The sequence below is a fragment of the Drechmeria coniospora genome, chromosome 01 (assembly GCF_001625195.1).
Source record: "Drechmeria coniospora strain ARSEF 6962 chromosome 01, whole genome shotgun sequence".
NCBI lineage: Eukaryota > Fungi > Ascomycota > Sordariomycetes > Hypocreales > Ophiocordycipitaceae > Drechmeria > Drechmeria coniospora.
Window position 1 is genome coordinate 11,577,755 of NC_054389.1, and position 13,780 is coordinate 11,591,534.

The 13,780-nt window shown below is 48.8% G+C and overlaps 2 protein-coding genes across 2 annotated transcripts; one reads left to right on the forward strand and one right to left on the reverse strand.

Moving 5' to 3' along the window:
- Positions 1–910: 910 nt before the first annotated feature.
- Positions 911–2,185, reverse strand: DCS_03078 (uncharacterized protein; the record flags this gene model as incomplete). Its single annotated transcript, XM_040800402.1, has 3 exons — positions 911–1,080; positions 1,330–1,677; positions 1,726–2,185. The coding sequence occupies 3 exons, from the start codon at positions 2,183–2,185 to the stop codon at positions 911–913; spliced, it is 978 nt and encodes a 325-aa protein (XP_040661285.1).
- Positions 2,186–9,564: 7,379 nt separating this feature from the next.
- DCS_03079 (HAT domain-containing protein) lies at positions 9,565–10,209 on the forward strand (the record flags this gene model as incomplete). The annotated part of the gene is made up of 1 exon (XM_040800403.1): positions 9,565–10,209. The coding sequence occupies one exon, from the start codon at positions 9,565–9,567 to the stop codon at positions 10,207–10,209; it is 645 nt and encodes a 214-aa protein (XP_040661286.1).
- Positions 10,210–13,780: the final 3,571 nt, after the last annotated feature.

The window sequence follows — 13,780 nt, forward strand, 5'->3', positions numbered from 1 at the left end:
TTAGGAAAAAGGCAAGGCCTAACTATTGTAAGTGTTGGTTCGGTTCTGGGGGAAACTGGTAACAAGAGATCTCTTTCAATGGATTCAATTTGGTACGAAAGGAGGGAAAAGAGGCTGCCCCTGAGCGGCCACTTTTATCCTCTCTGTGATCGTGCCCCACACGATCACGTGATCCTAGTCTACTATTGGCCACTATATACATACAACACACAGTATGTAAGAATAGACAACGGAAAACCTAAGGAAAATAACTTCTAGCATGTTATAGAGGACTTGATAGCAAAGGTCCACATAGAATTTAGCCGAATGCAGGCCCAAATAGAAACATACTTAGTACAGATTTCAGCCCTACAGTAGGGAGAGTACTAATAGGCGCAGCAGGAACTAGGGCTTCCGCCGACCCTACCAATAGATACATCAACGACCGACCCCTCACAGGAACAGACCGGGGACAAGACGGACACACCTGGGCCCTAGTCAAACGCAAGCCGATCCCGACCGGGGAACTTATACGACGGCAATAAGGGTACCTTTGCGGCCTAGCGAGTCTATTAAACTGCAAGCTCTAAGTAGACAAGGATTTTATCGGCTCTACTCAGGACTAATGGATCTTTGTTTAGCAAAACCTCTCTGCAAAAGTCAAATAATATGTTACTTGTTGGTTCGTTCCTGGGGGAAACTGGTAATTACCAAGAGATCTCTTTTAATGAATCAAATTGGTACGAAGGGAGGAAAAGGAGGTTGCGGTAACGCGACCTCCTTTATTCTTCACGCAATCGCACGGAATGCGATTACGTAATACAAGTCTAGATCACTCTGCCTATAAAGTGACAAAGTGACATAGCTTGGTCAATATATACATATAAACACAGGCAGCTCTTTAAAATGCCCTCAAACTCCTACTTGCTCCTTACTCCCTATCGACCCAACCTTCAATCCGTATATCAATCTGGTTCGTAGATACAAGCCGTTCCAGTTTCCGATTTGGCTGTACCTTTGTCATTGCATCGGCTGGGTTCTCGCTTCCGTTAATCCAACGGATCTCTAATATCTCTCGTCGCTCGTAGCTCTGTCGTATTGCTATAATGTTAATCATTAACCTTTTCTCAGTTGTTGATCCCAGTTTCACAAGACACTCGTATAGCGAATACGAATCAGTACACATAATGAGGGGGATATTGGGTATCTGTAATCGGCTGGTAACTGTATTGGCTGTTTGGGTAAGTACGTAGCCCATGTCCAATGCAGATACAGTACCGTATATCTCGGAAGCAAGTACACTTCTGGCAACTCGTTTACACTTAGTCGATGACCAATGTATTATGTTACCTTGGATTTTGAACTGCTCATTTGTGTGTTCCATTTCGTTGGCAAGTACAATAATATAGCCAATCTGGGAGGTCAGGTCTTTGTTGTTGGCAAATGATCCGTCCGCAAAGATAAACATCTTTAGGTCCGTTGTGCAAAGTGGGATAAATCGTAATCCACGGTCTTTGTAATCCAGTTGCCATTGTATGCGTCGATTGAGTGCAAGAATATCAGTATCGGTCGGTGATTGTGCTTGTACTGCTACCGAGTAATCCATTGCTGCCTCTGGTTGGCAAAGAGAGGCCAGGTATGCGCCGCGTACCCGTTGTTGCATATACTGCTGGTCTCGGTTGGGGTCGGTTGCATTGACTGGTTGAAGGTTATCTGCTTGACCTTTCTAGCGTGTATCAATAATACCGTTCTCGATACTAATTTGTAGTCCGTTAAAATCCTTAATGGACCTATTGGTGAGTACTGTCTTTGGCTTTGCTGTAATCTTGTGTTGCTGTAGGCTCTGGTCCTCCATCTCCATAAATGCCGTATTGCCCAATTGTATTGTATCGTCAGTCTGCATTCCTACAATTCCAATAGATTTACTCTCGGAACGCGATACCATCAAACACGGGTCATAGCTGCTTGCATCCATTTCCATCTTATCCCTGTAGTGGTTCTGATATGTTAGGAACCAATGTGCTCCTGCCTCTGGAATGCCGTATAACGGTCGCATTACTCGGAAGATTGTACCCTCTGGGTACCGTTCTGTAATTTCTCGAGGCGGTCGTGCAAGGATTTCGCGGTGTAGCGGTGTATTGGATTGGGTGTATGCTTGTGTAATGTCTCGAATTGCTAGTTGGAATCCGTATTGTTGCTGAAGCATTGGTGCTATTGCTAGCACGAGGCGTTGGCTGCAGCGGAGGATTGTCGGAGACTGTGTCAAAATAAACCGTTTCTCGTAATCACTGTGGCCCTGTATTACTAGTCATGACTTTTCAAACGGTACGTCGGTAGCCTTGTCCTTAATCTCCCGTACAAGTCGTAGTCCGAAGATCCGAGTATTATGCATTGTTGGGTCGAATTGGATAGGAACAATATTACCGCGGCCCCTTCCCGGCATTCCTTATACGCTTTAAAGAGAAACTTACACTAGCGGGAGGGATTTATTGGCCCAGCGAGGTAAGACTAATAAAACTTCGCATCGGGCTATCTAAGCGGATAAGGGAATGCATTCTCTATTGAGGTATAACAATAGACGACTACAATAAGGCAGTAGATATATCTAAGCGAATTGCAGCAGAGATAGAATCGCAGCGTATAGATAACAGGATTAGGGACCGAGGCGGGCCCGGCCCGGGGCCAACGAGGATAGCGGCCTTACACAACAAGGACGGCGACACTCCGATGTCAGGGGTCAACTCGGCGGGCTCTAGGACTACGCTCTCCTCCGGGCCGGCTACTGCCCGTCCGTCGGCAAAAGCGAACCGGGCCCGAACCGGGCCTTAGAGGCGGGTAATATAGGTGCCGCAGGAGGAAAGGGACAAGCGCCGAGCGGCCGGTATATATATTCGCTGTAGGGAGGAAGGACACTTCATTCGGCAGTGCCCCCAGCGACCAGTACACCTACTAGCGCCGGGGTCGAGCATTCGGATGACTCGAGGGGAGGAGTTTGACGACGACGAACCCGATGTTAAAGGGGGGGAGGGAAAAGACGCGCCTTCGAGCTAAGTCTCGCACAGAGGCGCAATAGGGTTGCAGGCAGAAGGACCACTAGGAATTAAGGAAGCTAGGATAGCGAATTCAGGGAAATTTCACCTAGGATGGATGGACTACTATTCTTTGTTCCTATACTCATGAATTCAATAAGACTCCTTAACGTTCAGATTAATAGCGGCTGCAACTACTTTAGGGCTATTAGTAAAAATAGCCCAACGCTTATAACTCGAGCTTATCCTACTTCCGACCAAACGACTGCTATAAACAGTAGTCTCTATATCCCGCCGGAACAAGGGTACTACTCTTTCCCGACCAACAATAACCTACATAACACGGACGACAATCGACATAAACGGTTGGGAGAGTCCAGTACTACTTTACGTAGTCCCAGGACTAAGCCGGGACGCAATCTTAGGGCTACCTTGAATGGAACACCGCCGGGTAATACTAAACGCAACGGACCGGACCCTAGCAGAGCCACTTACTGCACTTATTGGAAAGGTATCCCATTTAATTAGGGCAAGGCAGAGGACACAGCCTTCCAGTCCCTTAAAAATACTTTTATATCCCACCCAATCCTTATATAATAGAATCCGGATAGAAAGACTATAGTCGAAACGGACTACTCAGGCAAAGAATTAGGCGGATGCCTCTTACAGATTAACAACAAGAGTATACTACGACCAGTAGCATACTACTCTGCTAAACTTACGCCAGCAGAGAAGAACTATACCATCTACGACAAAGAACTTCTTATAGTAGTCAGCTGTCTCAAAGTATAGACGACGTCATTACAGGGCGTTACAGATCCGTTTACAATACTTACAGACTACAAAAAACTCGAGTACTTTACAAGACCCCGGGAGATGTCCGAACGGCAGGCTTGGTGGGCGGAAGTCCTTGCAAATTTCAACTACGCGCTACAGTACAAGCCGGGATTACAGGCACAACGTCCGGACGCACTATTACGAAGGGAACAGGACGAGGAGGACGAACCACGCCGAGGGCAGATACTCCAACCGATAACGATCTTAACGTTACAGGACGAGGGCAGGACCCTATACGAGCCAATGGCGGACAGCACCCGAGAGACAGTACCAATCGAAACGGACAGCGTCGGGACCCAGTCGGGCCCAGGAGCAGAGCGGTAGGTCTACCACACAACCCAGCCAACGCTAGGGACGGAGGACTCCGGGACCCTAACAGCTATCGTCGAGAGGACGCATAGGACCCGGGCAGCGGCCGTCTTGGACCCAGACAGGGGGGTGCCCGCTGGCCGACTTCTCTTCCCTGAAGTCTACTTACAGGAGCTCTAGGACCTAGCGATACAGATCGACTATACTTACGGAGCCCGATATCGCGCATTTTTAGAAGGGGTTCGAAAATTCCCTATAGAGGCCAATACGAAGGAATAAATCGCAGACTACAATTAGCGCCTACGGTACAATACACTACCGAGGACGCCTATAGTTACTAGTATAGGAACTACTTGTAATACGGATAATACAACAAGTACACGAATTGCCGGTATTAGGCCACCCCCCGGACACTCCAGCGGGACTTTTACTAGAATGGTATATTACAGGACGTAGTACGGTACGTCCGGAACTGCTTCTGTTACCGAAGCCGCAAGAGCCGCCTACAACTACAAGGCCTACTACAACCGATTCCCCTAGCGCATAGGTATTGGAAACAGATTTCGATCGACTTTATAACAGACCTCCCAGTACAAAAAGAGACAGACCCACGCTACCTAATAGTTATTACGGACCGCCTCTCTAAGTTTATCCAGCGAGAGGTAATAGTTTCAATAAGTACAGAAGCCTGCGCCGAACGCTTCAAAACATACTGGTAGTGGCTTAGGGGCTTCCCTATACAGATTATAACAAACCGGGGTTCGGACTGGCTAAGTAGATTTTGGACAACCCTATGCTCCCATGCTCCCTAGTCGGTACCGAACAGCTCCTATCTATATTACACTACCTACAGACGGATAGGGGTACAGAAAGAGCCAACCAGGAGATCCAAGCCGTCCTACGCATACTGGTATCGTTTGAGCAATTCGACTAGCCGTCTTACCTAGCCGTATATCAGCTCGCCCTAAACAATAGGAAATCTATCGGTACAGAAGTAAGCCCAAATAAGCTACTACTTGGCTACAAAATAGACGTTATACTAAGACTAGACAACGTCCAGGCTAGTAAGACCTTACTAAAAGGGAGAGCAATAGCCTTCTTACAGCGCCTACGGGAGCGAATAGAAGTTATACAAGCAGTTATTACCTTTATACAATAGCGCCTACACGAATTAGCAGTATTATTAGGCCGTCTAGCAGAGAGGTTTAGTGTTGGTTCGGTTCTGGGGGAAACTGGTAACAAGAGATCTCTTTCAATGGATTCAATTTGGTACAAAAGGAGGGAAAAGAAGCTGCCCCTGTGCGGCTGCTTTTATCCTCTCCGTAATCGTGCGCCATACGATTACGTGGTCCTAGTCTACTATTGATCACTATATACATACAACACACATTTAGGGTAGGGGACAAGGTGTAGTTAAGTTTATTTTAAAAATACTGGTATTTATACTAGTAAGACTACCCAAATAGGATACTATCCTATGTGTGTTGCTGCTTGTAACACCTCCTGCTGTTGCTAACAGCTTCGATTGATATCCATTTTGGACAGTCCGTGCAACCACACTTCAACTACGCCTCTTCCTTGTACTTGTCCGTACATAACATTCCAAGAGTTTACGTAACACTAAAACCAGTAGGCCTTGCCGCAAACTGGACTGGGTAGTATCAGAGTTTACTGTACTTGCAGTCCCAACACTACTAACGGTTACACTAGACGTTCCCTACGGCTTATACCCTACCCTCTATATCGATCTTATTGAACGGGCAGCTAACAACCTACTGCCGAGCCAGACCGTACGGGATATAGAGCTAGGACTTCCACTAATCCAGGACGAAGACGGCAACCTGTACGAGGAATACTAAGTTAAACGCATCCTAGCAACAAGAGCGGCTCGGGGCCGTAGAGGACGACGCAACGCCCTCGTTAAGTAGCAGGGCTACGAGTAACTAACCTAGGAACTACTAGAGGCCCTCGCGCAGACGGAAGCCTTAGAAGAGTTCACTCAGTAATAGGGAGACCCCTATACAAATGGCGGAGCGCGGGCAAGCTACAACACGAGACGTCAAATTCTACCTACTACGAACGCAAATACCGGCCGCTGTACGGCCCCGACACGGACCCGACCCGACAACACTACGGGCAAACCGACTACGCAACTATAGGACAAGCCGAATCCGGGCCTGACCTGTTACTCAAAAGCGTCTATGCCTCCCTTATCGCAAAAATCATTATTAAAAATAAAAGGGGAAATACCTCTTGGAAAAAAAGGGGTAAAATAGGAAGGGTGCGCAGTGGAAGTTCAGTTGCACGGACTATCCAAAATGGATATCAATCAAGGCTGTTAGTAACAGCAGGGAGTGCACCAGTTAGTAACTGGGCGAGAAATGCAGATTTGAACAAGTCAAATAGTAGTGCCAAGGGACAATTCAAAAAGAAAGACTGTTGTGTTTCTTGTGCTTGTTTGTGCGCGTGCGTGTGTATCTAACTATCTAAGAGTGTAGGAAAGGTAGGACCCTTTTATACCTGAGAGGTAGTACCTCAATCAGTGCAATGTGCACGTGTTGGAATTCTGTCTGATTCCATACAATGCATCTCCGAACAATCTGCTTGCATTCAATGCAGCTCCAAATACTCAGGTTGAGTCATACTGCAAGTTGCACAGTTGGTGTATGCAACTGGCAGGGTTGATCAGTATTAGGGTTCGGTCGCAACAATGCAGCAAAAGTACTGCAGTAGTCGAGTGGGCCAGTAGTAGTACTACTAGCAAGCAACTGCTAGTTGCAGTTGGGTGGGTCCTACCGCGCAACAGTAGTACTGTTGGCGGGCAACTACTAGTAGTAGTTGGGAGCGCATCAATTGACGGCCCGATCAATGATCTTGCTTGGTCGGCCAAGTACTACTTGCACGAGATGCGCAATAGTAGTAAATTGGCTGGGCAGTAGTACTGCCATCAGTTGTACCAAGTCGGAGCGAGGAGAATTTGCATAGCAAGTGCAATTCGTTAACTCGATATACTACTTGTACGTACAGTACAGTGGTAGTATATTGGCAAGCAGTAGTACTGCTGCCAGATGTTGCAAATAGCAACACATAGGATAGTATCCTATTTGGGTAGTCTTACTAGTATAAATACCAGTAATTTTAACAATCATCTATACCGAAATCGTTGTCCTTGGGGGCGGCCTTACTGCTGCCCGATACAGCGGCCTAACAGGAAGGGGGGCCGAAACGGAGACATCGCTCGATACGGCCGGAAGCAATGCGGCGCAGGGACGGCGAGACGCTGTTGCAAAATGCGCGCAACTCTCGAATGTCGCAATGCCTTTCGGCCAAGGTAGCTACCAGCTCGGCACTAAGGCCCTCCCGCTCTTGCTAGCGGCGGGCGAGGCTGTGTATGTTGCTCTGGATGCCTGTAACGGCCCGAGCCACGCCCTAGGCGAAACACCGAGCTGCATACTCGGTACGGAGCTAGGGCGACCTCCGGCGCTGGAGGGGGTCAGCGCGTTAGCGGCAAGGACAAGGGCGCGGCCAGGATCGTCGTTAGCGGCGGGGGGAGAATCGTTAATGCCCGGGACAGGGACGAGGGCGTAGGCGGAACGAATAGGAGCAGGCTCTACCTGGGCTAAAGCCAAGGTGCGAGCCCACACCCGTCCCAATAACGCGAATTAGGGCATGATAGCGCGGACACCGGGGGTGTAGCCGACCTTAGGGCGGGCCGGGTCCAATACGTACTCGCTACGAGCAGCGCAGGCGCGAAGGTCGCGTAGAGCGTGACGCAGCTAGGGGCGCGCGGCGGCAAACAAGTGCAGTAACTAAACGCACGCAGGCGCGGCAACCAGCGCTACGGCCGGGCACGCAGTCGTTACGGCTACTAACGACGAGCCGATTAATGCAGGGGAGGTACATTCCCCGCACCTCCTCCGGAGGAGCCTACTCCTTATCGGAGGAGTTACCCTCTAGCAAAAAACTCGCCTAGGGCGCGGCGGCGGTCCGACGTATTGCTGTAACGGCCGCATCCAAGGCCAGATCCGCGTCCGGGCGGGGGGAGGAGCGCCCGCAGCAGTAGACATAACGAGGGCGGCGTAGGAATAGAAATCGTGCAAAGGAAAACTCGAAGATGTACGGGTACGATACGGGAAGGAGGAGAAACAGAAAAGCGATAGCGATTAGAAAAACGGGAAGGAGAGGTCGATGGAATGGGGCCGGTAGGTACGAAAGGCGGCGTCGGAACGGTTGCCCTAGGTATCCAGAAAGAATACGAAACGATAACGAACGGGCGCCTGGGTAACTTGGATTGTCAAAGGATTACTCTCTAGAATTTGCCGTATACTGCTCTTGCTTCCCCACTACATCTGGGATGCGTAGCTATCCGGGCGATTTTGTCTGAAGGACGGAACCATTTAGTTTTTGCATGTCTGAAAGCGCCGGCCGACCTTTCCGCTGTGGCCGCTGAATAATCCTCGTATCTTTTGAGATAGTGCGCGTCCTTGGTTATTGCAGGGAAAATGCCAACTTCGCAGGCCCGCCGCCGCCGCCGCCAGACTTACAGCAGCAGCAGCGCAGCAAGGTAGACCTACATCAATACTCATTGAATGAACCTCATGGTGTGCGCGGTGAAGTCATCTCGTCGCTCGGGAGGTCAAACAACCAGAAAACCTGATTTGGCTGTAATTAAACACGCGCTCATTTCAAGTTTTTATGAAGAATCCTGAACTCCTAGTACAGGCAGCTGCTGCCTTGTCTCCTCATCGCGCAAGGTATCATTGGAGAAGAAAAGTGGAGCCGACAATTCAAATATCCAAATCAAATCAGATCGGACTCGAGCCAAATCAAATCGAATCAAATTGATGACTCCCACTCCCGAGTCAAATCAAATTGAGTGTCGGATTTGAGTTGATTTATTCATTTGCAAGTCTGCATCAACGCAGGGACGACGAAGGAACTGCATTAGTATGGCATCGGTTTATTCGTGGAGGATTCGGCAGATGTCATGAATGGAAATAAGAGTATAGGGTAAGCGCTCCACACCTCGTGTTCGAATGTTCAAAGGCTGTCGCCGTTCAGATCACAACTGCACTGCATCATAGACAAGATAAGCGCATTCTCTGTAGCTTTTCCAATAGTAGTATACTCAGCCAAGATAATCCTGAGGACTGCACTGCTGGAGAAATTCCGTGCAATACCATCCACGGAACTCCAATATATATAGCGAAGACGTCCTATCCTTCGGTTCTCGGATACTAATTCGTTTTTGCCAGAACTGCTTGGCCTTCGCTTCAGTCGGTCTACGCAATTGTATAGCTCTAATAACTTTTCTGTATCTGTGTCTTGTCAGGCCTTTCCTGGCCCTCCGCATATTAATGATCGCTCGTCTTCGTGGGATGGAACGTGGTATTTCGATGGATCCCGGCACATGTCGGCGTGCCAGGAAACGAAGTCGCGGACTGGGCGGCCAAAGAAGCGGCCGGCCACGACCCAAACGCTAATTCTCCACCCTTCCAGAGGAAAGGCTCACATACAGAAGAACTGGCCAAAGGCATGGCACAAGCAGATATTTACAGGAGTGAAGAAGTTATGGGAAGACGAATACAAGAACTTACCAACCATCTACACTACTCCTTCAATTGTCCCGGCACTGGAGCTGGATGAGTATGACCTGCTTGCGCAGGAACCTGAAGTCATAGGCACAGACCCCTACGTTGATGAGTACGAAACCTACACCTCCCAGTCACCAATTCCAATTGACTGCTCCCCTCTTGCGTGGTGGCTCCGCGATGAGCAACATGAACGCTTTCCTCGACTATCAAATATGGCAATAGACATTCTGTCAATACCCGCCATGTCTGCTGACCCTGAGCGTACATTTTCTGGAGCACAGCGTACAATTTCGTGGGATAGAATGCTTCTTGGAGCATCGACCATTGAAAAGGGGGAATGCTTAAAGAGCTGGATTCGCAACGGCATAACGGCAGAGCTACATGGAGAGGGGGTCCAGCAATATGAGTGCATAGCAAAGGAGGGCAGCACAGGCGCTCTAGGGGTAGATGTGGTCCCTTGACGTCATTTCCCGTATGGGCAATATATGGTTTAGTTGGCCATGCGAGAATATACTATACACCATAAACCATATAGGTCCATATGGCGTATGGCGTATGGTTAGAAAGCCTGGTAACGACTGCGATGAAAACGTTGAGATAAAAGAGATACCCGATGATAGCTGCCCGGTCTCCCTATTATAGCCTGTCATGGGCGAACGAGAAGAGCTGTGTGTACTCGTTGGACGCAGCTGTTTGTTGCCTAACCGCCTTTCTTTAGTCCAGCGCGCTATGCTTCCGTGAGACCGTCAGATTATGCATGAGTCTGCTATAAAGACCAACCCACCAGCCTCGCAACAAAACATTGCATGGGAGAACCCAACTTCCTCACCCAACTGAGAAATACGCACCCAGTTGCCGATAGCCTTTCGTCGTATGAGTAGCAAATGTATACCTGCCCTTGAGGGCGTCTAGGTATACACGCAACGAGCTGACCCGAGCAGGAGGTGCTTGAACTTGCGGCCTCCGATCTCCCTCGAGGAGGTAAACTCTCTTGAGGCAGCCAAAGTGCGGGATATCTTTACGCCAAACACCATGCATATTGCGTCATCAAGTCGCGTCATCGGGGTCTACAATGACGCAGATTATGTATAGCTAATACAAATTTGATCGTCAAACCAGCAGCACTTGGCGGCGCCTCCCTGTGCAACCGCTTTCTGGCAAGTGGGCAATACGTTGTTACCAGACCGCAGAGACAACTCCTCCTTTTCTTATTAAGGATACGGAGCCACTAATCAACGTGTATTGGCTTCACAAACGATACGTACCGCACAGGAAGGGCACCAAAGCTCAAAACAGTCAAACGTTATTCCGCCCCAGCCGAGGAGGCAGCCCGACTCGCTTGGGCACCGCTGTTGTGTACATAACTTGGACTTTCGTCCTCTTGACTTAGGCAGTGGTCAAGGCTAATCAACTATCAATAACCCGTATATGTATAGCAAGTTCCAGTTAATTTTTGACAGAAACTACCCTTCGTTAATGCAAGGCTGGCGAGCAACAACACATTGTATAGCACCACTCTTTTGCTTAGCCCTTTTGCTTCTCTTCCGTCTACCTGTCTTTTTTTCTCTTTGTAGACTTCCCGTTCGTATTTCGTTCTGTTCCTGTGTGTCCCCGTCTTGTTTGTTGAAACCTGCTCCACGTGTTTCGTGAGTTGTTTCTGGCGACGTGACCTGGTCTCGGACAGTAATGCAAGGCTGCGTCATTTCTGAAACATAAAAAATTCAGCATGGAGTCGCATATACTCTGCAATCTACGTACCAACGGTTCGTTCGCGTCGAAGTCGCTCTTGTAATCTACCAAAGGGATGGCTCACGTCTTCAAGATGAGCTTTCGTATAAAAGGCAGTATTGTAACTAGAGGTGCCATTCAGTATTCGTGTTTCAATCAGCGACGTTAACGTACCCGTCGAATAATTCTGCCTGGCGTTGGAAGGTATCGAAGCTAATGGACTGTTCTGCGCCAGGTCGTGGGCTGTTAGGGACAGTATCACCCCCAGAACTAATATTGTTCGATATATCCATTGTTTCCATTGTTAGTATTTGTAGACTGCCACCTTCTGAGTAATTATGGTAGTGTTATTGAGATTGGGGGTTGGGTCTTTTATACCTGGTGCAGCGTGGGTCGTGTTGCCCGGCCGCTGCCCAGCTAGGGTCCCCGGATTAAACGGCGAGTGGCGACGTACACAAAGTCTCCTACACGACACACACCCTTTTGTACGTCTTTGATTTAGCAGATTTGACTAAACACTGGGGTATAAGGTGACAGTTTATATGGGGTTACGAGCGGCTTCGCCCGGTGGTTCGATACCCAGACACGACGGGTCCTTGGTTGAATGAGGTAATGAGATCAAGGTGATCGTGCGCTGTCCCTCCCCTGGGATGCTATGAATTAGCAGACAAGTTTATTATTGGACCTTAGGGGCCACGCCGCACCATGCGGAAAGTTGATGCTACAGTGCTGACTCTCGAACCCGACCTCGCCGCGTGATCACCTTTATTACCATCCTCTTTGACTTATTAGCAAGCAATATTGACAAACACATGGCTCAATAGTCAACCGGTCGCTCTCATCTGGTCGGTACCGCACCTCTAGCCACACCGTATGGTCTTTGGCTCCCCTAGGTCCGCAAGCAAGCAGCTGTCGACAGTGCAACCTGAGATGATTGCGATCTCCTCGGTCCTCTGAAACGCAGTCGCGCTTCTATTTCTGCTCACCATGGCTCTCGGCTATCTTAAGCACGATCACGATGTTGTGTATGGCTGACAATCAAGCAGCTACGATACAGCACGTTGCTAGTGGCCGTCTTGATGATCAGTTTCGGAGGCGTTCGACCTATCGGAGCGTGTGTCGGTCCAACAGTTGCATTACTAAAAGCTAATTCTGGCCTTTAATGACGTTATAGCTGAAACGAAGTCGAAGTGCTGGGACTCATGTCGAGATGTCTGCTCTAGACCGTTATACTTACCGACCATAGTGATACGTTGACTTGCGGACACATCCACAAAGTGCAATACAGAAATCCATCTATAGTGAACCGGCAGAGACATAAAAATCCAAGGATTGTCGTGTACTACATCTAGAACGAATATAAGGATACTTGGATGGGAGATTGAGACAGTGGCGGCATATACTTCGCCCCACTGCCCCTTATTATTCCATCTTGGACAGAAACTTGGAATGAATGGTGCATTTATTGAGGTAGAAACATTAAAAGAGATGGACTGCAGAAGATGGATGAGGATAATACTGAATTTGCTAGTCTTTTGTCAATTCTACGTGCAGAAAGTTCTTGTTTCGCCTACTCTCCGGAGTGATATATGCAGAATTTGTCTGACAGGTACTTCCACGCTAATAGTTATGCGTCCGCAACGAGCGCCTCACTCGAATCACAGAAGCCAATGCTTGACCTGATATGCTCCGGGCCTGTCTGTCGCTCTGTCTACAGAGGATGGCAGGCTCAGCACGCCGCAAGGAAAGGTGGTAAAGGGCAAAAGCCAAGTTTCAGAACCGTCAGGCAGGACGTACTGCTGCACATTGTCGCCTTGCAAGGGTGTGCCGTTTGCATTAAATGGGACCTGCGGTCGAAATAAATTCTCGTTGCCGGCTAAAGTGACTTGGCCGTCATACGCTTATGGGTGGCATAGTAATCCCTGGAAGCCCTAATAGAGCATAGGGACATGTGAGTTGTCAACTACAGCTGCTTGAGTCGAGTATGACGAGGACACGGTAAAGAGACCCATATCAAATCTGAGGCGCCAATTCTCTTCCTCGAGAGATTTATTGATTCGAAGGAGTTCCTCTATAGTCTTGTTGCAGTTCTGATGGCTCTGCATCTCCTGGAGCTCCCGCTCTAGACGCTCGATATGCGCCTTCGTTCTTGCTCGGATGGTGCGCTGTGTATTCCGGTCACTGGCCCTCTTGCACGCCGCCAATTGTGAAGGCGTCATATCGGAAACTCTTCGCTTGCCTGTGTACATCCACATTATTATTTTGCTTGCTCTGGCGCGTACATTGTTTGGGGGGAGGGGTGGA